Genomic DNA, 27,676 nt, shown 5'->3' with positions numbered 1-27,676 from the left:
GCATGGTAGCATCTTCAACAGAGGAAGATATAGCCTGAATGTTCCTGGCAGCAAAACACTAAAACATCCTTATTTGCTGTGTGGAGTAACATATAGAATTTCATTAAAGAATCCTGCTTTCTATCATGATAAAGAAATGAATCTAAAATCTTAAATCATGTGATTCCGAGTGGAATTTTTCTGTATCCTTTCATCTTAGAGGTAATCATGTTTACAGAAGATTTGAACAAACTCAGTTGTAATCTGTTTGCGAATATGTGAGCATGATGTTACTGTAGCTCTTAAACTTTTAGCCAGTTATTTCTAATAACAATAAAAACACCACTAATTATGAAACTAAAAAAATATTCCACGGTGCTCCTGCTGTTTTCGTTCAGATGCTACTAACATCTGTGGAAAACTAGACAAATCTTGATTCAACAAGAATGATTAAGCATTCAGCATTAGTTTAGCTCTTTGTCTGTTTCCTTAAACCTGTCATGTCTGCTTCAGCTTTCATTGATTTGATTGAATTTAAGCACAAACCACCAAGTACAAACCATCACACTACTGCATTAATTTGGTGAATCTGATTAGTTCAACTATTCAACATCAACATGGTGAGTGGAAGTTTCAGGCAAAACTTTATTGCACTGATATTTAAATTTCTACTTCAACAGATTTCTCCCCGAAAAGCAACCTGAACAAACAAATGACTTCATGATCTATGAAAATGTTGTTTACAAACTCCAACAGAGGTGAAACAGATGCAATGAGAGGTGAAGTGGAAAACACTGATCATTTAGTTATTGTGCAATGTTTTGGTGGGACACTTTTGAGAAGGCAACAGCGCTCCATGATGATGGCAGCCTGCCCCAGCTGGATAATGCACCCTGCCACTCCACAAAAACTGCTCAGCAACAACTGGAGGGAAATAATCCAGACTCCCCAGATCCCAGAGTATCCGAGGGGGGCACCAGAATAATCCTGACTCTCAGAGACCTCACCCTGCAGGGCACAAAGAATCTGCTACCAACATCCCGCTGCCAGACACCACAGAAACCCCCGGGAGGTCCTGTGACAACGCGACAACATGTCAAAGCTTCTCTGGCAGCAGAAGGGGGTGCTGCACAATATTAGTGAGGTAGTTCCAATGTTAAAGCCTTTCTAACTTTTAACCAACTGCAAGTTTTACTGCCAATATTTACCCTGAACCCACAGCACATTTAAGTACAGCAAACAACTTGACGAATCTTGATTTCATTAGAAAAATGAGTCTCACAGACTTTCCCTACATTAAACACACTTGGATCCAGTCACAGTAAAGCTGCCTGCCAGCACTTACAGGACAATCAGTGCCATGTGACAGAGTTCAGAAGTCTTAAACCAGGCCTTTATATAGAATTATACAACTGTGTTTGGTGCATGTGTTGCACCTGAAATTGCTTTAATTGCACAATAAGCAGAGCAGTCTGTTGCCCATCATTAAAACCTGGAGGTTAAACAAGCATGAGAATAATGGAAGTCAGACCAGAGCATCGCAATGTCTTCTATTTCCAACTGAAAGTTATCCAGCTGAACTGATTTTGTGTCATTCACTCAAATTATGTCTAATTGGGAGCTTAGCAACATGATTGTTACAATCAAAATCTATTTCCTTTAACTAAATGGTAGCTATAGCAACACATCAACAAAGACATGATCAACTATCTTGAACTGAATTGAACTTTCAGCTGTCTGCTTTGCTGAGATTCTGCAACCAAACGATGGACACAAAGTGCAGCGACTGTCCTCCTGTTTCAACTCGCGTGTGACCATGGCGTGATGCATATATGACACGGGCGCACATGCTCCAACACGCGTGTGTCTCATCATGCGTGTTTTCAAAAGCAGTTATGCAAACGAGCCATTAAAGGGCACTGATGCATGCGGGGCGCTGCTGCCGCTATCTTTGCTCTGTGCTAACAGTGATCAGTTTACCCCACACGGCAGCAAACAGGCGTCTGAGCTCACACCCTCTTTCAGCCAAAATGCATGAAAAAGCACAGCATGTACAGTCTAAGCTGATGTGAAGAGAAGAGAAATGAAGGCGCTTGTTTGAAAAGGGAAGTTGCTGTGTACAGATGGCATGTTCTGGGCCCCAAGGATATCATAATACTGGGATTAATTCTAGTAAAAGATGTGAGATAGAGCACAGGAAACACACACTTTCCTCTCTCTTCCCGTCGCCATCATTTCGGTCCAATACACTTTTCTTCTTCTACATAGAAATCCTTCCATTTCAATCTTCCCCCGTCATGATAAACATCTAAAACAGACTCTGGAAGCCACTTTATTAATATGCAGCAATATGCAAATGGTCTTGATTTGTTAGTCTGTGTGTGTTTCATATCACCAGGTTTTTTTCTTTCTGTGCCATGCTGTCGCTCTCTCCATCCTTCTCTCCTGTTTTCCTCTCTTGGCAGCATCGACACACAGAAAACTCAGTGAACTCATCTATGTATTACAGCAATCCATGTGTTCCCTCATTGCTGTGTATGCGTGTGTGTTTCAGCAGATGTGCGTGCCGTATTGATCTCCTCTCATAGAGGCAATACAGCCCTTTAATGTCCGGTCACTCTCTGTTAGGACGTGCACTGCCGCTACACCGGTTGTTTCATTTTGATATTTCAGGCAAAAAATAGGTACAAATAATGAGAGAGGCATCATCGTGGCCTGAGGCGACCGACAATGACTCCTGCCTGAAAATAGAAATGAAGTCCTTCTATGTTGAGTGGAATTACAACATGATTAGCTCTCTGGCGCTGGGATGTGGGATCATATTGGCTTTAGCACCACAGGGGCAAATGCAGCATTTCGCCATCATCTCCAGGTTTTAGATAGCTCCAGTTTGGGCCTTAATGTTTCGTTTGAAAAAGGTCTGCTAACACTTTGTGCCGCTTCAAAGCTATTTTCAGAATCCTGAAAGACTTTTTTTTTTATCCATCTGGATGACAAAATATTCCATCTGTTTGTCACTTTAAAAATATTCTTAATAATTTCTCAAATTGAAAATCCTTGGGGCTCGTACAACAATTAAAACAGCTTGGTTCAGATCGCTAAAACAGAAACTATATTAGAGTAAAGTTTTAATTCTAACTGACAGCTCTTTTTTTTTCCTGAGATAATTAAGCTTAAAATGAAGCTATTTTTCAGCTAAAACATTACATGTGAAATGGGATAAGGTTGTGAAATATCACCATTAAAAGGCAAAATCATAAATCCCAACCTAAAATCAGCAATGTACTTTTTGAATTAATTCATATTTTGGTCTGTATGTAATGAAATAATGTTAAATGTCTATCACAATGTCTATAGATACCTTGATTCATCCAAAAACCCAACGTTATGCAGTCTTATGTCATAGGGGAGAAAGAACAGACAAAGATTATCCATGCTGATCAATCCTGTCATCTGACTCATAAGTGATCAACTCATCTGTTACATTCAAGTAGGATAACATTTAATCAGACTGTTTCAGATGAGGCTTTTAATTTAAATGGCACAACAGTAAAATAAAGCAATATCTGGATTAACTGCAACATTACTTATGTTACAAGGTCCTTCTCACTATAACCGATCACTTACACAAGATGTATTCTTTATTTATTATTTTAAGATTTTATTGGTGATTGTAAGTATTTAAGAACCCTTTCTAATGTAGCTATGCCTGCTATTCTCAGTGTTCATGTGTTTAATCAGTGTTAAGTATGTACAACAAATCATTAGCTAGAATGCATGAGATAGAAAATGGTCGTCTTTATGTACACATATTACCATCACCATATTCTAATATTTAGAACCTGTGTGATTTTTTTTCTCTGATTCCGAATCACTGGGCCTGGCTGACACACGAACTATAGCAATTCATCAAACTTGTGTCTAAGCTGTAAACCTTCAGAGACACACTCATTGTGTTAGTCACTTTTAAAATACATGTTAACACAATAATACAACTAAAATCTAATAACAGATTTTAGCCAGATAATGCGGATTTCAATTGGACTCAAAGTGACGGAGGCAATGCACAGGCTCCCCTGTTGAGGTGTGAGCCAGAAAGAATGTAGAAGAAGAAGAAGCCGAAGAAGTCAGGAAGTGTTGCGGCTGAGTGAGGTTCATCTCATTGGTCTAAATCAGCCTCCTTGTCTCCTCCTGCCTGTGATCCAGAAATCCTTCACAGCCAAATACTTCCAAGGATATCTCAATTCCCAAAGGAGAGAGGAAGGAGGAGAGAGGAGGCTTGCTATACGTAAGGACACACCAGTGTATCCTTTGTGAAAGATTTTTTTTTTTTGGCAGGCATGACTTCTGAAGGAGGGTATAGCACACTGATCCTCAATCAGAAATTGAATTAAAAGTAGCTACAGCAAATATATACTTTCACAAAAGATACAAATATGTAACCAGTATCTAGGTTTCATAGATATTTTTCGCCCCAGTTGCACAGTTATAGTTAAAGATATACCCAGGGATCTTCTTTTTTTTTTAAATAAATCACACAAATCCCAGTTCAACACATAACCCAGCTCAATCGATTTGGTCTGTGACATAGTAGGCTAACCAGAAAAAGCCCAATACTAACATACAGAACAGGTCCATATCACCAACTATCATACTTCAGTCAATGAGCTGATTTCACTCAGTTTTCTGAGACAGAAGGACAGTGGTCCAATTAAATGGCCGAGTTGATGCCACGACTTAACTGCGAATGTAAACGTAGTGACTCAGTGAAGAGGCACAACACGTGCCTCTCAAGAGTCTCTGACTATTAAAGCTAATGTTTGATTTTTATTGCTCTAATGAAAATATAGAACAACTGTAAATAGACAAGTCCAAATGTCAAACATTCACCCAATTGTGTCCCACATGTTCCATGTGTGCAGTACACTGTGTGCTTGTACTTTACTGCGGCGTGAGAACCAGTGTCAACAATGTCATGACTGAACAAAATGTTGCACTTCTGGTTGCAACAAGCACCAGCCGGAGTCTTCCTTTAGTCTAACGTGCAATGCAGGATAAGAAGGATACTTTCGGAAGAATGCATGCATGCTGTTGCTTTCATAATGAGCCTCAGTCTTCATACCTGTGGCAGGGCGATGGACAGCTGCCTCTGCAGGGACTCTTTCTCGTGGCCCAGCTCTCGCAGGCGAAGGTGTGCCGTCCCCAGACTATCCTGTGTCTCCCTCAGGCTCTCCAGCAGCCTCTCCCTCTCCGTCAGCATGTTCACCATCAGCGACTCCAGGTTGCCCGTGCTTCCCCCTTCGTCGCTCCCTCCTCCACCACCGCCGCTACCGCGGGAATCCCGGCTGCCATAGCCCCCTATGCCTCCTATCCCGCCACCCATGCCTCCTCCACCACTCGCCGGGGAAGACGAGCCGCCTCCTCCTCCGCCGCGCCCATCCTCTGAGATGGTGGGCATCACCTCGCACATCATCTTGACGCCTGGCTGTGAGAGGCGTTATCTGAGGAGATGACTAGGAGGCTCTGGTGAGCAGCTGATCACGCGTCATGAAAAGTACAACCAGTATTTTGTTTGTCGGGGGTGTTTCCTCTCAAGATGACTTGGTGGGATTCACAGGCAAAGGGCAGGTGTTTGTGAGGGAAAACTGGGAATAAAATGACGGTTCTAGGAGGTTTTCGGGGAAGCAGTGTATGGATCAGGGATTGGGGAAGGGGGTGAAGTGGGGTGCAGGGACAAGAGGGAGAAGTGCAGGTTCGGTGGGTGACCTCTGACCCCTCGGTCCAAGCTTCACAGAGCAGCCAGATGAACCTGGAGGGAGGAGAAGAAGATGAGAAGTCTTGTTTTCAAGCAAACCAGACATGATAAGAAGATCAGATGTGAGAGGATGGACGCCAGAAGTCTGCACTGCCCTCCAGGTTGTGATCTCTTCTGTCCTCACTCGTGTGGATCCCCCGGGTACATGCACCGACGGAATATACACTTTTCTCGGGCGTTTTTCCAATCCTCACAGGAAAAAAAATAACCACACCGACTTGCATCGCGATACTCTGGAGTAATTCATCAATCTGTGCATGTCACGGCTTTATGTATCCGAGCGTTCACACTCTTAATGGTAACGATAAATGCGTATGATGTACGGAAATGAGAGCAGCTTCTGCCAACAAAACGCCGTCACGCAAACACAGAAGAATTGTCAAGGCCTGGAGGTTGGAGAAGGATGCCGCGCCGTTTCTTACATTTATGTGGAGAGGGGAAAAAGGGTGTCATCATGAATTGTAATTACTGGCAGTACCAAGAGAAGATGTGCTTCTTTTTTAACGTCTCCGGAGCCTATCTGTAAAACATTTCAAAATGTTTATTGTCTTCGGGGTGTTGGGGCAGATAATTAAATGCTGTCTTGGAAAAATAAAGGGCCTAAACGGGGAAAAACAGCCTGTTTCAGTACATTGACGGCTGTACAGGATAGCCTCACACCGCTATCACATCATGGTGGGAGGTGCCAATCATCCTGTAAATGATGCAAGCCTAATTAACAAGATTACACCATAAAATGTTACACAATTGGATTATTTCATGTGGTATTTTGAACCTATATGGGGCCAAACGGTGCGCCGCTCTGGCTTTATTCCGACAGTAAGGCGTCTATTTCCTATCAACACCCCGCTGCCCCCCACTGCCCCCACCCATAAAAACAGCTGGACGATCTAACGCACGGCTACATCCGCGCGTGCCGCACTAGCTGCGGATTACAATCGCCACCAAACCACTTGTGTGTCTTACCCTTTCCATGATCGACAGAGGGAGGAAATAAACGCGCATCGTTACCCGGTTCACTCCATCAGGGCGTCTGAGAGACGGAGGCTGCAGGTTATCCCCGTTACAGCCCGGTTACCAGCCTTCCCCGTCCCCTCCCTCCCTCTGCTGTGGGAGCGACGGCACGGATCAGCTGCTGCGTCAAGGTGTGCGTAAGGAGCGCGGACCACATCCGGCCATGACTTCAGAATAAACAGCTACAGGAACCAGCTGTTGTCCGTACCTTTCTCAGCGGACCACATTTAATCTGTGACTGTGTTTCACCTCAAACCCCCCCCTGAGATTATCCTCCCGGTTTGGACGGATTGATAGGCCCAGGGCTCAAGGAGTCAAGCAACCCCTTGTTTTTAAACAAATACAGGTAATATATATTCTAGAATGAGAGTGCAAGAAGAATGAGACACAAAAGAAACAAAAGGAAGAGTAAAAAGAGCAAATGTCAAATCACCATAATAACGCAAAGAATGTGCTTTTTTTTTGTTCATGTTGCCTCTCCTTGTAGCCAAAGTGACTCAGACATGATGAAATATTACCCCAAAGGGCCTCAGATGTAAACAACCACAGTGAGACAGAAAAAAAAGGCCACCAAGGACTGAAGAATGACCAAAAAAACACAAAATGGCCTATATTTGACAAACAATGGAAATACAAGATGAAAAGTGAGCTCAAATGTACACAATGGAAAAAGAATAGGACCACAAAGAGATGTGAAATGATCCAAAACATCTGCAAGGTACAGTTGGAGAAATAAAAGATGAATCATCTCAGCACGGCTTGTGGTTGTTTTGTGTTTCTTTCAACCTTGGTACTCCTGGCTCCATTATTTTATAGCATCTATCTGTAAAAGTCAACAAAACCAAAAGAAACAAGAAAACAAAGAAAACAAGAATTAAGAATAAATGTAGCTGCAAAAATCCCATGACAAGTCTTTCAAACCTTTCAAATCTATGTCTAAAGTTATTGTCTTTTTGTTACTTATCTTGAGAGTATTTTAAGTCTCTTATTCAATGTTTATTTCTGTATTTTCGATGGCGTATTATAGTTGTATATTTGATTTTATTATTGATATTCTATACTGTTCATTTGTGACTGTTGATGAGGATCCAAATGTCCCTAATGTGGATGAACGAGGTCTATAAAAAGAACAACTAAAAGAAAAACATGCGAGTCGAAAGTGCCTCACTGTTTTTAAACTGTTTCTAGATAAAGCCTTTGTTTATATATGCACATAATAAATGTAATTTCTCATGGAAAACAGATGAGGAGACATTTTCTTTTGTAGGTTAACGCTGCTGTTTCCGCCTGCGTTTATCAGGTTTCTGTGTAACTTTACGACTTCCAATCGGTTTTTTTCTCTTCCTCTTGAAGATGCTGCGTCTTAAAGAAACAAAACTCTACAACCGTCTTTCACCTCCCATCCTCATACACACCTCCAGCTGATTTCTGCAGCTTTTTACTGTATTAAGTTGCCAATCTAAAGCCCTTCATCACAACTGTCGCGTATAAGATTTTATTCGCAGTGTATTCTGTTTCTGTGATATTACAAACTGACCAACATCATTGATCAATTGCACCCTCTAGCGTTTAAATTAGGTACCTGCAGCACTCTGCTCCCTACAAGGTTTTAAGGTAACCAATATCACTTTTGTCACACAAGCAGCTCTTAAAATGTGGGTATCAATATTAAACATCTTTAAAAAAAGAAATCAAAACCCTAAACGTTTGGAGAGTTTATTTTAAAGTGAGTCATTTTTCGGTGGGTACAAGGGATCTTTCTAGATAATCAAATGTTTAATTTAAAGTACAATTTCTTACCTTTTTCACATCCAGGTAATACTGTGGAAGGAGGTGGTGGAGGAGACGATGTAATGGCCTCTGCAGAAAGCTCTAAGTGAAGCCAGATTAAATCTGATGAGATATGAGAAAAGACCAAAAGTACAAAGAGGTCATTTTTTCCCCCGATATTGTTTACAATTGATTGATTGATTTTTATTTATTTGTTTATTTTGCCATTTAGTCATTTATTATTATTAAGTTAGTAGTAGTATTATTATTGTTGTTTTATTGTTGTTAATTCAATCATTGTAAATATTTAAAAAAAATGTTGAGCTACTTGACGAATTTGAATTTCCCCCATTGGGGGGTAAATAAAGTATTTTTCTATTCTATCCTATTCTATTCTATTCTATTCTATTCTATTCTATTCTAATAGTATTAATAGAGCTCCGTACCAGCGATCATATATCACAGTATAACATTGGGAAAATTTGAAAAAATGATAATGCAATGGTAGTTTTTGGTCATTTTTCTAGTTTTGCGCATGCAATTTGTCAACTTTTTCAAATCTGGAAGAAAAGAACAAAATCAGACATACAGATTATAAGATTTCAAGATATATAACTCCCTGTCTAGATACTGGTTAAAAGCACATGTGCACTTTTGTTTGTAAAAGCCTCAGGTCTGTCTTAATGTAGATCACTGATCAGACTGATGAGAGGAACCCGAGAGAGGATTTAGTTTTAAGAATTTAATTATTTTGTAAAAAATTCAACATGATCTGCAAGCACGTGGGGGAAATCAGCCTTGAATTATAACTTTTTGTGATTTTGTCTGAGGATGTAAAAGCACAAGAAGAAGCAAGGCACTAGAGAAATGGATAAAGAGGCAGACTGTGATTTGGCAACGCCGCCTCAGGGAGATCTGTTACTAAAAGCTCAGCACAACAGCAGCAGGAGGAGTCTCCATTTACAGAATTACAGTGTTGGTTCCTCTTCAGGGGATTGCACCATGATGATGAGTTAGGGCAGAAATACTCAGGACCTATATGTAGCTACGAACATCAATGCGGATCCTAAAAAAATATTTAAAGGCAACATTGGGGGACGTTTTCAGGTAATTTACTTAAGTAGAAGTACTGGTATTGCATTATACAATTACTTTGTCACAAGTCAAAGCCCTGCATCTCAAGTACCGTATGTAAATTTGTTCACACATGATTTAGATATTCTTTCACAAGTTAAATGTTTTCTAAAATGCAATAAAATCTGTAATTTGTTCATTCCGAGTCCAAGTTAAGAGCAAATAAATTATTTTCAGCATCTGCAATGACCAATTTCATTGCATTTAGAAAATCTAAACAAATTTAATGTTCGATGCCAACAATACACTCATAAAACAAAAAAACAAAAAGGTTTTATAGAGTCATGCTTGTAATCCTTCACTTTAGATCATTTGGGAACCGAGTTGCAGTTTTTCAGAGGAATCTGTGTCCATTCACGCTGGATCCAAGAGTAGCCCAACAGTCTGTGGTTGTTGTCTGATTCTCCTCTTCATGACGCTCCATACATTTTAAACAGGAGACAGATGTGGACCGCGGGCAGATGTGGACTGCAGGCAGGCCAGTCAGACACACACACTCTGTGCGTATGAAGCCATGCTGCTGGAAGTCCAGCAGAATGAGGTCCGGCATTGTCCTGCTGAAATAACCACCGAGCTCCTGGGAAAGACACCGCCTTGAAGGTGGCAAACGTCTTTCAAAATTTGAATATACCTATCTGGATCAGTTGTACCGTCACACCGATGCTTTTAAACATGTAGAGCACTTTGTGCTACGTTTTTAATGTATGAAAAGTGTGTTATAAACAAAGTTTGATTGATTAATTGATTGATATGGGCTGATATTTTGGCTCACTGTGGCAGGAAAAGTGTAGGCGTAACTGTGCTTATTAAAACTATCTAACACTTGCACTTTTCCTGCTCAGATACTTTATCTTTTTTAATTATTCCCTGCACATAAAAACACACACATATGCATAATGTACATTCAGTTTGTTCACCAGACGTTTCATAGGAGAGACCGGAGATGAGCAGTCTGAAGCTCCTGCAAGTTGGCACTATTTCTCTCTGCGTGACAATGATTCAGCTCACATCAGAGTATTCCATCTGATTCCATCAAATACACAGAACACATTACTATAAATCCAATCCTTATAGCTTTTAAATTACGTATGAATATCAAGCATTTACAACCCTGTAAAACACAACATTATCAAAAGAATCTAGTTTAAGTATTGAATGTTAAAGAGCTGTTATTATACATTTAATCAGAATTTATATGAAAGGGTCATTTAAATTTCTGAGCAAAGAAACAATTAGTGACTGTGTTGAAGTGTTGTAAAATATATTGTGAGGCGTCACAGCGATGTGGAGTAACGGTATTTCATTGTATCTGATTGAAGTAAAACACCAGATGACGGAGTATCACGCCGTCCGACCGTGACGTCTTAACTAAACGGACTTGCTGACTGTGTCGACAGCTTCAGTGCTGCCTCTGCTCAGAAAGCTTTGGCAGAAACCTCAGATCTGCTGGGGAGTGAGATGTCCCCCACAGACAAACAAAGACAACACAAAAGTTCATTAAAAACATTCACGCAAACCTATCCTCTTTTTTTTGGTCTAAATATACTTTAATACATTTACATCCACTTTAGTTTTTATGATGGTGATGATTTCTTACTGCACGTCTTGTTTTCAACACTTTCAACAACTTGACATGTCAAGTTATTTTGAATTAGTCTACCTTAAAAAATAATTAGAAAAAGGTTTAATAAAGCATGTAAAATATATCTGACTAACTGGGGAATATGTGCAGAACAATTGGCTAAAAAATGAAAACATTCTGCATGTAAATATTTCCTAAAAGCATCTTTGTTCATCCCCAGTGTTCATGCTGATCCTCTGTAATGGAGGAACAAAAGCATTTACACACACTAAACATGAAAACTCCAGAGAACTTTTTTGAGACGTCTATATTTGCCTGAAGTGACACTAGTGAGTGATTAGTGGCAGCTGCACGGACACCAGGAGGGGAGGGGCCCTGCAGGGTCATGACAGGTCATTGGGTGAGAGGAATGCTGATAGGAATGCCCGGAGCTGCAGCCAGTGGTGCAACAGCGAGGATGAGGAGGTCCTCTGGGAGCTGTGGCAGTGGACAACAACGAGGATGAGGAGGTCCTCTGGGAGCTGTGGCAGTGGACAACAGCGAGGATGAGGAGGTCCTCTGGGAGCTGTGGCAGTGGACAACAGCGAGGATGAGGAGGTCCTCTGGGAGCTGCGGCAGTGGACAACAGACCCAATGTCTGCAGAGACTCTGGTGGAGCTGAAGGAGGAGAGGAGGGGGAGGCTGCGTTTACAAAAACACGTGAACAGGATCAGAACACAGTGTGTTATGCATACAAGCATACTATACTACATCACATAGTCATAAACTGGACTATATAAGATTTAATGCACATTAAACCAAAAGAACAAATGAACAAATGTCAACAGGAAGTTCTTGTCCTTCACTGAAAATAAATCGGTTCTTTAGTTTAAATAAAACTCCCCTACTGATGTGTTTTTCCTGAGACAACCCAACTTCCCTCCAAATCATGAGGCTGCCTGTAACATACTTCTCGTTTGTAAAATTTTATTATTATTAACATGAAATATCTTATCATATACAGAGATATACGTATGGTATTACATGGTACAGCAATACCTACAACTGTTTCTGAGCAGTTATGTGGATTATTCACAGTATGTACAAGATATAACCGTAGAACAGGCAGTGCCGGGGAATATTTATCAACGTTTGGATGGCACCGTGAGAATAAGAGGCTTTTTTTTTATTTATCATGACATGAAATGTGAAGGAACCAGAATAAAAAAAAGAAAAGGCACATTTCTCATGAGAACAAAACAAAATTAAAAAGGACACAAATCTCTCTAAACAAGACTGAATAGGAGGCTCCATATTGCACCATGCAAGATATTAAGAACAAACATGCCTCAAAGTTAACAGCACATTTATGGGGCACTTCCAGACAGCGCTGCCGTCACTGCCCAAAGAGGAGAGCAGCTAAATCCAAAGATTCTCAATCTCAATTTCCACAACTCACCGCTCAACATTTGTGCTGAATTTTTTTGTAATAAAATAAAAATGCAAAAAAAGGGAGTTTCATCAGTCCACTTTACAACCAATACAAAACAGAAACGTACGCTTGAAAAGTTCAATCATACAATAGTAAGTTAGAGTGTGATAACGAAGACATGAGTGATGATTTTAAGTAAAAAAAGTACATGAACCGGACGGTGAAATTTACAAAAGTGTTTATCATCCTACAGAATACACAGTGTGTCACACAATCCTGCTGTGTGAATGTGGACAGAAGCCCGCCGCAGTGAGAGAGACAGACACTTGGTGTCTAAAACACAGGCATCCTCATCACATATAACCGTCCGTCTTGCTCAATCACACAACATTTAGCGACGATGTCTCCACACGCCACCGCACACAGCTCATCTGAGCTCCTTACTCTTACGAGGAAATTTGCTATGTTGGTGTTGATCTGTGGGTCGTGGATAGTTGGCTGGCTGCTTGTTGGCAGCAGTTTTTGGCAGAAAGCAACAACTTGTCTGCAGGAGCAGTTGGAGGCTTCCTCACAGCTGCAGGTTTTTGGTAGAACCACCACAGACTCCACCATAGCAAAGCCACTGCTTGTTTCTATGGCAGAGTTGTTCCTTTTGCACGCGACACTGTAATCCACAGCGGTGACTAACATGTCATCATAAACAACACACTTGTATTCAGTCACGTCACCCTGATCTTGCTGGTACTTTGTGTCATTGCCCTGCAATGCAGTTATTTCTCTTGTGGTTAAAGATCTTTGGGATCCACATCCTAAAGCCACCACGTTTTCTCCTGAGTAATTTGATGACTTAGAAACGGTATCAAAACTCACCATAGAACAAAAGAAGTCTTTCATTTCTGTGTTTGAATTCTGAAGTGCAGCACTTCCTTTTCTGATAACCTCCTCAAAAGAAAAGAGCTGCGTGAAAACCTGCGAGGAGAGAGACTGCGTGCCGGAGTACATCTGCAAGAGTCTGCTGTTGGTGCCCTCAAAAACAAAGGCCGAGCTGGCCCATAACAGACCCCAGTTACGGGCGCTCTCAGTAAGATGCGTCAGCAAGTGGCAGTTAAATGAACAGTGCTCAAGCCCATACAGAGAAGGCACTTGTGCTACAAACTGAACCAGACATAACTCTGCATAACCGAGTTCATCCTGAGTGGCGGACCGGGAAAGGAGGAAGTGAAATGCACAAATCAGAAGCATCCAGTGTTGGTAGTACAGCTTTGGTAAAGCCTTCTTCAGTATTACTGGAGAATAGAGGAGAGCAAAAGCTCTCCACTCAGACGCTTCCCAACACATCCTCTCACTGAGCCGCCTCGGGCTCTGTTGGATTTCGTTTGGTGGTTGAATGGCACAGAGAGCTTTGTCCAGGTCTTTCAAATGCTGAGGTGTCAGATGGAAGCGCTTGCTGGTATAAAGAGGGTTAAACCAAAGATTGACAAACTCAGGGACAACACCGAGACAAAAACAATGCATATAATCTGGTATAAAGCCTTTGATAATGTCAAATGATGGCAACAGGAGCAGTGGACTCGGACCTTTCACACCCATCTGGCCTTGTTCATAACCATTTTCTATAACCAGCTCAGCCAGATGCTCTATTTCAGCCATATGTCGCAGGTCACACCCGTCCATCTGTATCGGATAAACTCTGGTGTAACCCCGGCCCTTTTGAACCATCTCACCTCTGTGGTAGCAAAACCCACAACCAAATTCTCGATTAAATGGCTGAAAGTTCTGCACCAGCGGCCGTGCTACTGAATTGCACACGCATATTTTAGCCTTTACGCGGGTGCGATGTTCTGAGCCGCTCTCATCTTTCCAAATGAACCCCTCGTCAGCGAGTTTATGAAGTTCATTGATGAACGGGGTGAAAAAGCTCTGAACCTGTGGCTTTCCTCTGCCGAACCACAACGTGTTCAACAGAACATTTTTACAGCGCTCCACGTACGGCAGCTCGTTGATTGTGCACAGGATGGGCCACACAGAAAACTTTGGTGTGCTGAGCAGCGGGGAGCCGTCACATCTGAAGGTGAGAGTGATACTGCCGTCCTGTTGAGCAAGCTTGTACGCGCTTCCAGTGTTAACATCAGAAATGGAAGAGCTCTTTGTGAAATGCTTCCCTAGCTTTGAGTGGACATGTGCAAGGATGTTTCTTAGCTGAATTTCGAGCGGCATTACAAGGAAGTAACAAGCCTTCTCAAGTAGAACTTTTTTGCTCAAGCGCTGCTGACACACTCTGCACTCAGTACCAGGCTCAACACCAAGGTAGTTGGCACACTTGGGACAATACAAGTGAATCTCTGTCTTATCGTTATAATCAGTCAAGTGTTTCTTCAAACACCGCAGGGACCTGGGAACACATCCAGGCACCGCAAAATTTAGGAGGTCCAGGAGGTCTTTGGTTGCTGCTTGTGAGAGGCCATGCTTCAGGAGGAAGGTCAGGAGGAAGAGGAGGAGAGCACCCACGGTGATGGCAGAACCAGCATAGATCTTCTTCTCCCCGTCAAAGCTCGGGTCAAAAAGCTGCTCCAGGGGACATGTTACAGAGCAGAAAGATGTTTTACAAAGTAACCATGACGATACACCCAAATGAACTTACTCCGAATAAACAAATGAAAGAATATCCCAAATGAAAAACAAACCGTTGGATCTTCTGTGGTGTCGTCATCAGATGAGGCCGAGCCGCTCTCTCCTCTGCGCTGGAACAGAAGAAACAGAGAGACAGACAGGTGAGCACAGTCTGATGGCCAAAGGCCTTTCCACACCAAGCCAGGAATGTCGAGAGCATCTGAAAACATCTACATACATTTAGAAGCCTTTGCAGCACTTTACCATGGTGATAAATAACATGCACTCGAACAGTACAAATATAAAGACGGGGATGATTTCCATTCCTCGCCTTAAGAAATCAGATTTCATTGTCCTATAAAGAACCAAAATGATGCTTTGTGATAGAATCTATGGAAGGGTGAGAAAGGAAAAGCAATCACCAACAAGTTTACACATTTTCTCAGTTATCTTTGAGGATAATTTGCTTCCTGAATAATCTGTTAAATATCAAACAGTCATTCATCAAATGAATTATATTTGGACTAATTTTCCAACATCTACGAGAGCATTGGTCTTTGACGAAGGCAGTCCATCAGCTCTTTGAGTCTTTTTGGATAAAATGTCAACAAATCCATAATAATACAGCCACATCCACAGACTCAGAGAGCCGGTGAAGTTTGCCGAGTCGTCTCCATTAAAGGCAAATATGTCTCTATCCTGTCTGAAGGATTTCCAACATCTGTATGAACTCAAGCTGTCCCACACGATCTGTTCTCATCTGCTGTCTTCATCTCTCCAAAAACAAGCAACACGTCTCCCAACAACATGATGAAGCGAAGAGACTGAAGACTAAGCGATCACCGTGATTCAGGAGAGACCGACTCAAAAAACTCAAAGCAGCCGCTGCTTTATCCAAGCCTTCTTCCACTCCCCCCACTGGATAAGAAAGTATCAATTCTTTCACAAAGCGCTTGCTTTCTAATCTGCCTTTAATAAAGACGGCATTAAAGGCTCCTCTGGTCCTGGCATGATGACACCTCATGGCTAAATGGCAAAGAACTACACAACTTTATGTATAATCTTTTACTATTTAGTGGAAAATACTATGCACATGACTGTATTTTACCAGGTCAGGGTCTGGATCTCCTCCTGTGTCGTCTGCTGGCCTTCCAGACAGATAACTGGCCTATGAGACGCACAAAAAGAAATCTGATAAGAATCTTGACATAAACATTTAAGTATCTGTAGAAAATCTGTTTCATGTAGAAGAAGCTCACGCACCATGGGATCTTCTTCATCAATGTCAGATGAGAGGGACTCTGCGTCCTCACCGACGTCGTAGACAATCTTGTAGTCTCTCTGGATTTCAACATGAAAACAGAGTGAGGACATTTTCTCCGACTGAAGTCAAACCATCTCTGCGTGAACATATTTTACCGTGTCGTGGTCCGGGTCTTCCTGTTTGACACGAGCTGGCCCAGCAGACACGCGAACAGCCTAAGAGGCAGCAAATGATCAGTTTCTAGGATCTCCCTGTGGTCAGTATAGTATCTGTAACTACTTGTTTTATATGTTTGATTAGCTCACACACCGTCGGATCTTCATCTGAGGCTTCAGGAGCAGATGTGGAACAACCTACATTCCTGGTAGCTTCAGGTATGACATTGCGGTATTTCTGTGTTTCAAAAGGAAAACAATCAGTGAACTTTCTTCAATTAAGAAATCCTTGCGTGAAGACATTTTACCATTTCATGGTCCAAATATCTTCCTCTGTCATCTGCTGGTCCCGCTGAGGCATCATCAGGCTAAGAGACGGAAAATTATGAAAAAGAATTATTCAGACATGACTTGTGATAACTTCACCACAGGCAGATCTTTAACAAAAGCAATAAATAAAACGAGACATCTTTGCTTCTGAGCTGTGATGCTAAACCGATGTTGGCTAAATGTGATGTGTGGCACCGATGCATCATAAAAATGATTGTTTTCTCACTTCAGTCTCTGTACCTGACTATTTTCAGAGGAATGTTTGTTTTTTGTTTGTAAAGCTACTTAACACGGACCTATGAATCCGAACCCGGACCTCAACATTAATAAAGCAGTGTGGGGTCATTGTGACAGAGAACAGAGCAAAAAAAAAGAGCTTTGGACTGTCCTTCAAGAAGCCTGGAGAACTATTCCCAAAGACTACTTAAAGAAATGACAAGGAAGCTTGTCTGAGGGTTCAGGTTGTGTTGAAGAACAAAGTAGATCAGACCAAACATTGACTTTCATCTCATAGAATAGAATTTCCATTTATGTTTTCATTTGTTTCAATATATTGCTGCCCATATTTGCTGTTATCCTGGTCATACATAGAGACACATCAACAGAACCATCAAAATTCTAAGCTTGGATTGATTTTCAGGTCACAGACAGGAGGATGGAGGACAGAGGAAACATGAGATGAGCCGCAGGTCTTTCTTTGCAACACCAGAGCGGACAAGCACATTTAAAAAATCCTCTGGACTGGGTGCCTGTTCAAATGACAGGACATAAGACCAGATGGAACTATAGTACCAAAATCCACCTATCGATACCCTTTCAAAATAGCTGGTCGTTCATCTACTTGTACTTCAGATTTTTACTGAGTTTTGTTACCGGCTTTGAGCCATGTGCTCCAATAAAAGGTTTGGATTTATTAAGACAGAAAGAACCCATCTTAAATAACACATGAAACTAATATCAAAGAAGAGACATTCTGAGATATTACTTTGTGAATAATAGGGTCATGAAAAAGGGCAAATAACAAACACATTTAAGGCAACACAGGACGAGAAATTGACATTTTTATCGATTCCACGGGAATAACCCAGAAGTGACTTATTTATTTATTTAAGAAAGCTTTATTTATGGAAAATGGACACAAATAGGAGAAAGTGAACATATCTGAAAAACAAATCTGTGCAGCAGAAGACAGATTATGATCCAGTGCCAAAATATGTGAGCATCCTTGACATGCGTCTGAGCAGCGTTTAGTGTGCAGAGCTTTGTTTAGTTTGACAGTCTGACAGAGATGTTCTGAAGCTGTGCCACCCACGAAGCTTTCTGCTGTTTCTTACCTCGCCGGGCATCCATGGTTCTCTTTTTGGAGATTTAGAGGGACGCCCACATCGAGGCAGCGTAGCCACAGTATTAAACCGCTTCCATTTGTAGATAATTTGTCTTACTGTAGAATGATGTACATCTAAACTCTTTGAAATCACTTTATAGCCCTTTCCGGCCACGTGCAATTCCACAACTGCCGATCGGATACCTTCTGGGATCTCATTTCTGCGAGGCATTATGACGCTACCCTTTAATATCTCCAAACATTTATTATTGTTATTTTTCTTTTAGCAACAAGGAAACACTCCGAATCCGTTATTTTCACTTCCGGTCTTCACCGGAAGTGAGACTTTTTTTTCTACATAAACTTTACTGAATGCAGTTGCTTTACAAAATACAAACATGAGCCCAGAGGACATACGCCCCTTTCACACTGCGACCCGCTACCTTAGCGGGTCCAAATTGCACCTTCGACCCGCGTTGAGCAATGTGAACGCTTGGCGTGTTGATGACCGGTGTCGCCAGAAGCCGAGTTCAGGGGGAGTTGCCTAGTGGCAGAGCGTCACACGAAACACATAAAATGCTGGGCGTGTACAATGACGTAGGCACAAGCCATGCGTCGGAGGTAGGGTGAAATACACCTGTCTGCATCAAATTTTTCAAACAAACGATGGCGGGACACCTTGAGAACTCGTTTTTGCAATTGTATATGCAGTTCATGGAGATGTTACTTTACAGTGCGTCTTGCTGCGTGGGAAACCGCGCTCTCCCGTCTTTCTCGCCAGCCCTTCCAGCAGAGGTCCATCCTTCACCGTCCCCGACATGTGGCGGTAAATAACGTCCTCTGCTCGGGGGCTGAGGAGCTCGCGGACCTCCTTGTCTTCCCAGTTGGCCATAATAAAAAATGTCTCGAACTTGATGTAGGCTAAAACAGAGTAAAACTTGTCCTCACCTGTCGCTGTTGTTCTGAATCAGCTGTCCATTCTGTCTTTTAAACTCCTCACGTCACGCCACGCCCACGTCTGACCCGCGTCGATTGCGTTCACACCAAACTCGGCTCGGCAAAAAGACTAGGGTCCGACGCGGGTCGAAAGGCGAGTCGAGTTGACGCGGCAGCCCGGGTCGGCAGTGTGAACGCAACAGCGGACACGCTAAATTAGCGAATTAAACGCGGGTTATTCGGCAGTGTGAAAGGGGCTATAGACTACTTACAAAATATTTTACATAATAAATCTATCAAAACAGTCGGTTTACAGTTTTACGATTGTCAATTAAAGTTTTTAATCTAGCCGCTTTTTTAGTTTTAAGCTTGACAAAAATGTCTATTTGAAACTTGGTTAAATTGAGCTTTTTCTTTTGACCATCTCAGTTTATGTAGACTCATTCTAAACCAAAATTGTCTTTTGCCAAGTTGCCATATTCTGTAAACAACTATTTTTCTATGATTTTTTTTATTGATATTTCATACTGATGGATCTTAATATTATAAGGTCTACTTAAAATAGTGAAGCACCACAAGGCTAGAAGCCCAACAACAGACACAACAGACACATTCAGCCCTATTCCAAGCTACGTTTGGCTCTTATGGCTCAGTTGGGCCAGGAGAAGCCCAAAAAAATGCTAATTATACAGTGATGCACTGTACATATCAATATTCAAAGAGTAGAAAAAAGGAATCTGTATTATCGTCATTCTAAGACCTTGAGGCAACTATTCTTCTTTTTGTTGATTCTTGAACATGTTTCACCTCACATTCGAGCAGGGTTCAGTTATAACTTGAAACAATGATCAAGTATCTCACAAACCAAAAACTTGAATACCTAAAAGTGTACTAAGTTTGGCCAATCAACAACAACAACAACAAAAAAAAACAGTGACACTAAGAAAGACTGAAATATAATGACCTTTTTTACGGTAACATCAATACATTTTCTTTTTAGTGCAGTTTGATGAAAAGTAAATAAAACAGTAAACTAATGTCCTTTCCACAGTCCAACGTGTGGAAATGTCTCATCTCAACAGTAAATCTTAATATTAGATTATTTTCAGATTTCGGGTACATCTGCCAGTCGTAGTCATGGTGTAAAATAATTGTCTTCTTCTAAAATCTTTCTAATTGTGCATGCAACTTAAAGCTAAACCCTAATATTTTATGAAAAGGAATAAAAATAAATGTGTAGAATGACAAGCAGGAGGAGGAAAGGAAAAACGTTTTCCTGATGAGTTCCCACAAATAATCTGAGCTCAAGAAGTCTGGTTCACAGGTTTTAAATTAGGACTTTATTTGTGATTTAATACTGAAGACACTGCATGAATGAAAGCTTCAATGAAACTGAAGACACCTGAACAAACATGTACTAACAGCTGGTGTTTGGAAATCTTTAATCTAATATAGACCACAGAGATGAACACACAGCAAAATATGTAACGATAAACAAGCCGCCCTGTCTGAGTTTATTCACACAGTTCACCTCGTTCAGTTAGCAGAACCCATCTGTCTCAGTGCAAGGTAAAATGTGCGAGCCTGTGTGTGTTAAGGCTGTCAGAGGGTGCTGCCTTAAGTGTGTATGGGCAGATTCTGTGGAGGTTCAGCAGGCAGATTGTTCTGGGCTTCAACTGGGGCTTTAGCCACTGAGAGAAAGAAAGAGAGAGAGATAGGAAGATTCACTTAATGGAAACAAACAGAACAACAGTGTTTGATGGTTCCAGCTAAGATGGTTCACCTTTAACTTCAGCCTGTGGTTGAAACTGAAGATCTCCATTAGGACCCGCAGGAGGCTGTCCATCGGCTGCCTGCTGGTCTTTCGGCCTCTGAGACATTTCTAGCACAGCCTGGAATTACATAAAAAAAAAAAAAAAAAAAAAAAATCACTTAGGCTCTATCCATACACCATGACTCAATTTAAAACTTGATGAAACTGAAAGAATCCAATTTCTTTTGTCAGTAATGTGGAACAGTTACCTGCTGGTACTCTCTCCTCTGGGCCTCCAGGGCTTTTCCTCTCTCCCTCAGCAGCTCCTGCTCCTGACGAAGAGTCTCTGCCTTCCTCTTCAGCTCCTCCTCTTTGTCCTTGAGCTCGGCTTCAAATCGCTGGAGCTCTTCCTCTGTGTACACTGGGTTGGCATCCAGAGTCTGGGAGAGAGGGGCGAGTATGTAATACACAGATTACCACCTCTATTGACAGTCTGAAAATACTTTTTGGCAAGATGCCCATTTCTCACATGAAAGGCAAGCATCATGAAAGCAGTAAGAAAAAAAAAACAGCCAAAATAATAAAAAAATATATATATATATATATATATATATATACACACACATATATAGAGATATCTTGGCTTCATAAGCAACAATACACCTTAAACTGTAGCATCAGTATGCAGGCAATATATCAGATGCATTAAAACATTTTTTATTTATTTATTTATTTATTTTAAATCATTATTTGTTATGAGGATTTTCTTTTAATTTTGGCATTTGATGGTATTCAAGGGGAATTTGTGCTCATAGGAGTAGGGCTACTGTAGCAGAATATTTAATATTGACAGAATTATATTGGCAGTTTTCAGTGCTTCTTACTCCTTTAAATAGTCTTTTGACTTAACAACTAGTAAACTTTCAAGTCTTCACTTTTCTATTAATGTCACCCATGGATCGTATATGCACTGTATCGATGAGCATTACCACAGGCAAAACGTATCTGGATAGCAGATATAAAAACTACTCGCCCCTCTTATGGGAGGACGCCCTTTCAAGCTTGGGTCTTCTAACAGAGGCCTGGGAGCTTCAGAGTTCCACGCGGAATCTCATCTGTTCCTAGAACTGTGTGTTTTCTGGGCAGAGATCTCTGATGGTGGTCCTGGGATCTATTAGAGCCACTTTCCCAGTTTGGACATCACGATCCTGAGTGCTCAGATTACCACTGGCACTAATGTTCCCTTCCCTTCGCACATCTTTTTAATCTCTTTCAGTCTTTGTTCCCTCTTGAGCATTGTGTTTCTTTTTCTTCATGTTGCTGTCACTTGGAATTGCTATCAGGAAGTCCAACAGGATTTAGCTCTCTTGTTCCCCATCACCTTTGGAGGCATCTTCCATTTTGACTTTGGGACCTCCCGATTCCCGGTCAGGGCATACCTCCATGGAATCAAATATGAGCAAGAGACACAGAAATGAAGCCATGCCAGCTCGGACATCACCCGGATTAACAAGGTCCGTGTCAGATGTTGGGGAACCAGGACATACTTTGACAAGTGGGCTACACATTCAAGGACAAGAATGGATAATCTCCCTTTGTTGGAACGCTACCACTCCAGCCATCCTAGTGAGAGGGGATATATGTAAAGGATGTGTGTGGGTACATTTCAGCGTCACCCTAAAAACATTCCCATCACTCTCTAATAAATCCTGATTCTCACAGACCCTCATTGAACCAAGCAAATTTAAACCAGTTCAATCCAGAGCTGATAGCATTAATCTGACTTCACTGTGGTTATCCTGGGACTTGAACCATAGACTCTCCAGTTACCCACACACATCAGGCCACTCCTGAGCCATTTACCTCCCACTCTTTGGGACTATTGAACTCCTTCTTCTCTGTGGATTTGAGGAACTCCTCCAGGCTGACGAGCCGGTCTTTGTTTGTATCCACCTTTAAACAGAGTGCGGATCTGTATCAGACAAAGCAAATCATGGGAAATTGTGCAAGAGCAAAGTGAAATATGTAAGACCTACGTTGTTCATGACATGCTCCCTCATCCTCAGCCTTTCTTCCTCCATCTCCATCATATCATCCTCCTCATTCTTTGGGTCATAGACCTTCTCCAGCTGGAGCACGGACAACAGCAGATGTTAGAAGCTATTCCAGTGCCATCAGGTCAACATTTTCCTTGTTTCTACAGAAACTGATTTCCGCAGACAAAACAACTATATTTCTAAACAGACCATCAATCCAGGATGTTAAATGTTCTCATAAGGGTTTGTTAAACCCTCAGTTTTGAATACCTCCTTTGTGAAGAGTGCCTCTAATTCCTGCTCATCTAAAACACCATCTTCATTCGTATCTACATAAAGTGGAGAAGAAATAATAAACTTTTGTCATATAAAACACATCTCAATGAAGTGACAAACAACAGAGTTTTTACCCACCATGCAATTTGAAGAAGGTTTTAGGGTTAAACTCCTGAGGATCCAGTCCATCTCTCTCTTCCCAGACTTCCCGCAGCTGAGCAACACTGCCCTGAGATTTGGAAAATGTAAAATAAAGAATTAAAACGTGTTTTGCTCTCATTTAGTTTTTTTACTATACATTCAACATGGAAGCATCTGCTGCCTACAGGAGCGTTAATCTTAGGGTGCTGGCGGTGTTTCTCCTTCAGCTCCTGCATCCTTTTCTCCTCCTTCTCCCTTTTCTCCTGGTCTAGACCCTTCAGGTACTCCCGCCTCTCATGTTCCTTCAGCATCTCGTAACGCTTGAACTCCTCGTGTCTCTCAGCGTCATAATTCTCCAGGTCCTTAGTGGCCTAGATGAAGAGTCGATGAGACAAACGCCATTTTCTCAAAATACTTTCAAGACTTTAAGTGAAAGTCGAGGTCAGTTGGGGCAAATCTTCATACATCTTACCGTAGAAATCAGCAGCTTGAGGTCTTTGGCCTCAAAGGTGTTTTGATTGTGTGGATCCAGATGTTCAAACTGCTTCAGCAGCGAGGCGTGGTCCATCTGAAGACCTGCAGAGGAGATGCATTCATCATAAACCAGATGCTGCACTTATATTATGTTCTGTATATCTTACCCAACACACAGGCACAACTCTGTATTCACTAATAATTGACATAAATTTATACTGAATAATATTAAGTATTAATAAGTATCATCACATTTTTCAAAAGCCAGCTAGATTAACAGCTTCCTGGTGGTGGGCTTCTACCAGCATGTCAAGCTATAGTTACCATTCATGATTCAAGTTCCAGATGTAAATATAGTCACAGTTTCCCCTTTGTTACTGAGTTATGGCTTTGGATAGTGAATGGTGATCTGAATTGTGCTCTTTTTAGCATCTCGTGGAGTCTACAATGTCAAAAGTTGTGTCTAATAAGACAAACATTCTTCAGTGGCCTGTAGGAAAGCATGCCCACTCACTCTGTGTGTTGGTGCTGTCCAGTTTGGCCTTCAGCAGCATCCTGAGGCGAGAAACCTCCTGGCGCTTCAGCTCATCCAGCCGGGTCCTGACATGATGACCGACCAGATCCAGCTCTTTACTGAGACGCCCGTTCTGGTGACAAACACAAGATGACCAGGTGAGTTCAATGAGAGATCACAGTGTGACAGTCACAAATAAAAAAAAAGAGGTAACAAACCATGCTGCTGCACAAGTAGAAGCTAACCTTGATATCCTCTGTGTTTGCTGTCTGGAGTTTCTCTCTGAAGTGAGGATCAGTCTCCAAAACCTCAATCACCTCTCTGAGATACCTGTCGTAGTACAGGCCGGTGTCCTGAAAACGTGCGATGGAAAGTACGGGTTATAACAAACTGACTCTCAGCTAAATCTAATATCAAGAGAGCATTTGACATGCTTACCATGTTCTCCTCCTGCACCTCCTGTTTAGGCTCCTGGTTACCTACATTGCGATCAATGGGCACTGACCTCACCCCAGCAGAGATGAGCAGGAGCAGCAGAACTCCAGGATTTGAGTTCATCCTCCTGCAATATGAACATTAGTGAAAAAAAGTTATTCCAAATCACTTCTCCAACTCTGTGGCTCAGTGATAAATCCAGAGTATGCAAGTTTTGTACGAGTATGTCAATCAGGACCTTTAAGAAATCCATGTGAACCAATTAGAGCACCAGGTTGCACTTTATTCCATTAAAAGGGCCCACAACAAAACGCCAATCTGACTTTTCACTTCAAAGCAAATGCACCTTGGAATATTTCACATGCATACGGGCCCCTAAGTGCACTCAATATCAATACCATCTCATCTGATTCTATATTTTATTGCCATGTCAACACAGTTTAATGGAATCTGTTGTGGTGAGCTCACCACTCACTCATAAAATAAATAAAATGCATAAAAGAACGCAACAGATGGTAAGACCAGATACATAAAAACAAAAATATTCAAGTTTAAAAATCAAACCAACAAAAAACCCAAATACTCTAATACCCAAAGAGGGGTTTAGCAGCCGTACCAATATCATCTGGATAAGGTGCTTCAGATATGAAGACTGAAAGACTTATATAGCAACCTAAGATAGCATCAAAACAATAATAAATAGCTTCAACTGCAAAATGGAGATAATTAAGGAAGCAAAAAGCATTGGCATATGTGCTTTGTTGAAGTCCGGTTGTGTTTATCTTAATTAAATTGAAATGTTATGCGAGATGGGAGGAAAAAAAAAAGGCCGTTCCTGTAGCTGGGTAAGAAGAGTCTGTTAAAACCTTCAAGTCTTTTTGTTGAAGTCTAGCTTAATAAAGTTCTGCTACAGGTGGAAGGCCAAACCCAGTGATATTTGATGCAGTGCGCGCCACCTTGTTCAACTAGTTCTCATTCAGTACAAACAAATGTCCAAACCAGACTGTTATTGTAGAAGTGAGGATGCTCTCCACAAGTTAACGATGAAACAGTGTCAAAACAGGACTGTCATCCCCAAAAATTTTAAGCCGGTCACCTTTTCTATGACTCTCTTGTTGACAATAAAGGGAAGATGGGCCTCCCAACTCTTTACATCCAGAATGATCACCTTTTAATCAACGTTTCAGCTCCAGGTTGTTTAAGTGGCACTGATCCACCAGGAATAAAATCCCCCTGCTGTTAGCAGTTTCATCATTCCCAGAGATCTGGCAAATTTGAACATCCTAACACTCTGGGAATGTGAAATCCAGTCATTTGTGTACAATGAGCACAGGGGTGGAGCCCCAATAGTGATGGCGGAGGTCAATTTATTGTTCTCAACATTATCCATGGAACAATCCCGGGGGTTCCCTGGAGGTTAACTTTAAGTGAACTTTCCACAAACGTTCCTTAAGGGTCACAGGATTTGAAACCTTCTGGAGACGCTCCCTGAAAGTTACTGCATGCTGCTGAAAAATATAAATAATTGTAATAATCATATGCTTCCCAAAATGTCTTTAAATGGGGTACAACTCCAGTTTAAAGCACATCTGCGATAGCAACCCTGATCATATTCGACATTTCTTCTATAAAGCGTATTTTCTTACTTTCTTATTCGTTGATACGAATATAATAAAATATCTAAATATGATTTTGGCGTTATTCGTATTTTCCTTGTATGCCTTATGATTTAAGAAGCTCAGCAAGGACACGGATGTGGAAAAAGGCGTGGGAGGATTCAGCACACATGGATGTTTGCATAGTATACTGTCTGTAACAGTAAAGCATGGAAAACAGTTTTAACCTTAAATAACACATTTATCTTACAAACGTCCTTTAACAGGTGATGTAACATCTAAGAAAACATCTAGAAAAGTCTAGCACGATTCTGTCTACGTTGCCTCCCTTTAACCCCCATTTTTTTAATAAATACCACGTAAAATATTGGCCGATGTTAAACTCACTCACAAAATGCGTCAAAACACTGGAAACACTTTAAAAATACATCGTTTCTTACCGTTTTTTTAAATCTGCTCCTATGTGCCGAGCACGAATCTGTTTATGCGTCGGATAAAAATGACGTCACCAGAATGCAGTGCTTTTTTTTGGCGTGTGCTGCTTTCATGTACACTCGGAAATAAGTGTGCGGTGTAGCTAATCCCGTTAGCTGTCCCTAAGCATGTCAAACTTTATGTATTATTATCGCTGCTGAGGTTATGTAAACTCATGATAAACGTGCAAGTTTATTAATGTGTTCAAATTTGTCCTTTTTTCTTGTATTATTTATCAGGAAACTTGTGTTAAATATGTAGCCCATTATGTTGGTATGGGAAGTACGTGTATACGATGAGCACCTGAAGGTATCATCTGTCCAAATAACACATGAACACAGATCTGTACAAGTGGGATTTCTTGTTTTTAATTGCTTTGAAAAATAGATTTGTTGTATCTTTAATTTAGCTCACAAAAAAAAATCATGGCTTTCTGTAATAAATTAACATCAAAAGAGAGAACAATTGCACGTGGTCATAAATAAAGATATAAATATAATGCATCAAAAAACATCTAGGCCTATAATAAAGATAACTCAAATAGATAATCAAGTATGGCACATGGAGCACACAATTTTCACAAATAAATAAAACAGAAATAAATTAACAGTCACTCAATAAAGTAATTAAAGT

The 27,676-nt window shown here is 41.2% G+C and overlaps 3 protein-coding genes across 3 annotated transcripts in view; all 3 read right to left on the bottom strand.

Annotated features, from left to right (window-relative positions):
- The window catches only part of ppfia3 (PTPRF interacting protein alpha 3), a 33,052-nt gene extending 26,164 nt beyond the window's left edge, over nucleotides 1-6,888 (bottom strand). The window contains exons 1-2 of the mRNA XM_075453782.1: nucleotides 6,761-6,888; nucleotides 5,102-5,788 (exon numbers count right to left, since the gene is read on the bottom strand). Coding sequence (XP_075309897.1) covers nucleotides 5,102-5,452 — 351 coding nt within the window. The 5' untranslated portion in view covers nucleotides 5,453-5,788; nucleotides 6,761-6,888. The remainder of the gene's footprint in view (nucleotides 1-5,101; nucleotides 5,789-6,760) is intronic.
- Nucleotides 6,889-12,243: 5,355 nt separating this feature from the next.
- Nucleotides 12,244-18,748, bottom strand: LOC142371070 (uncharacterized). The gene is made up of 8 exons (XM_075453659.1): nucleotides 18,399-18,748; nucleotides 17,043-17,102; nucleotides 16,889-16,972; nucleotides 16,735-16,794; nucleotides 16,579-16,656; nucleotides 16,424-16,483; nucleotides 15,390-15,446; nucleotides 12,244-15,270 (listed from the first exon to the last, which is right to left on the bottom strand). Exons 1-8 carry the CDS (start codon nucleotides 18,618-18,620, stop codon nucleotides 13,039-13,041), a joined length of 2,853 nt encoding a protein of 950 aa, XP_075309774.1. The 5' UTR covers nucleotides 18,621-18,748; the 3' UTR covers nucleotides 12,244-13,038.
- Nucleotides 18,749-20,641: 1,893 nt separating this feature from the next.
- On the bottom strand, nucleotides 20,642-27,092 carry nucb1 (nucleobindin 1). The gene is made up of 13 exons (XM_075454259.1): nucleotides 27,010-27,092; nucleotides 24,957-25,080; nucleotides 24,764-24,871; nucleotides 24,519-24,651; nucleotides 24,003-24,106; nucleotides 23,716-23,901; nucleotides 23,528-23,618; nucleotides 23,384-23,442; nucleotides 23,114-23,206; nucleotides 22,941-23,030; nucleotides 21,347-21,517; nucleotides 21,108-21,216; nucleotides 20,642-21,015 (listed from the first exon to the last, which is right to left on the bottom strand). The coding sequence occupies exons 2-13, from the start codon at nucleotides 25,074-25,076 to the stop codon at nucleotides 20,942-20,944; spliced, it is 1,338 nt and encodes a 445-aa protein (XP_075310374.1). The 5' UTR covers nucleotides 25,077-25,080; nucleotides 27,010-27,092; the 3' UTR covers nucleotides 20,642-20,941.
- Nucleotides 27,093-27,676: the final 584 nt, after the last annotated feature.

This window comes from Odontesthes bonariensis, chromosome 21, assembly GCF_027942865.1.
Source record: "Odontesthes bonariensis isolate fOdoBon6 chromosome 21, fOdoBon6.hap1, whole genome shotgun sequence".
Classification (NCBI taxonomy): Eukaryota; Metazoa; Chordata; class Actinopteri; order Atheriniformes; family Atherinopsidae; genus Odontesthes; species Odontesthes bonariensis.
This window is presented reverse-complemented; position numbering and strand designations above follow the sequence as displayed.

Coding starts and splice junctions, on each gene's coding strand:
- LOC142371070 (XM_075453659.1), bottom strand. CDS start 18,620: ATGCCTCGCAGAAATGAGATCCCAGAAGGTATCCGATCGGCAGTTGTG. Junction 15,447..16,423: donor GAGATCCAGACCCTGACCTG/GTAAAATACAGT, acceptor CTTCTGTTCCAG/CGCAGAGGAGAGAGCGGCTC. Junction 15,271..15,389: donor ACACCACAGAAGATCCAACG/GTTTGTTTTTCA, acceptor CCCCTGGAGCAG/CTTTTTGACCCGAGCTTTGA.
- nucb1 (XM_075454259.1), bottom strand. CDS start 25,076: ATGAACTCAAATCCTGGAGTTCTGCTGCTCCTGCTCATCTCTGCTGGG. Junction 23,619..23,715: donor ACCCTAAGATTAACGCTCCT/GTAGGCAGCAGA, acceptor TCCAAATCTCAG/GGCAGTGTTGCTCAGCTGCG. Junction 21,016..21,107: donor ACCACAGGCTGAAGTTAAAG/GTGAACCATCTT, acceptor TCTTTCTCTCAG/TGGCTAAAGCCCCAGTTGAA.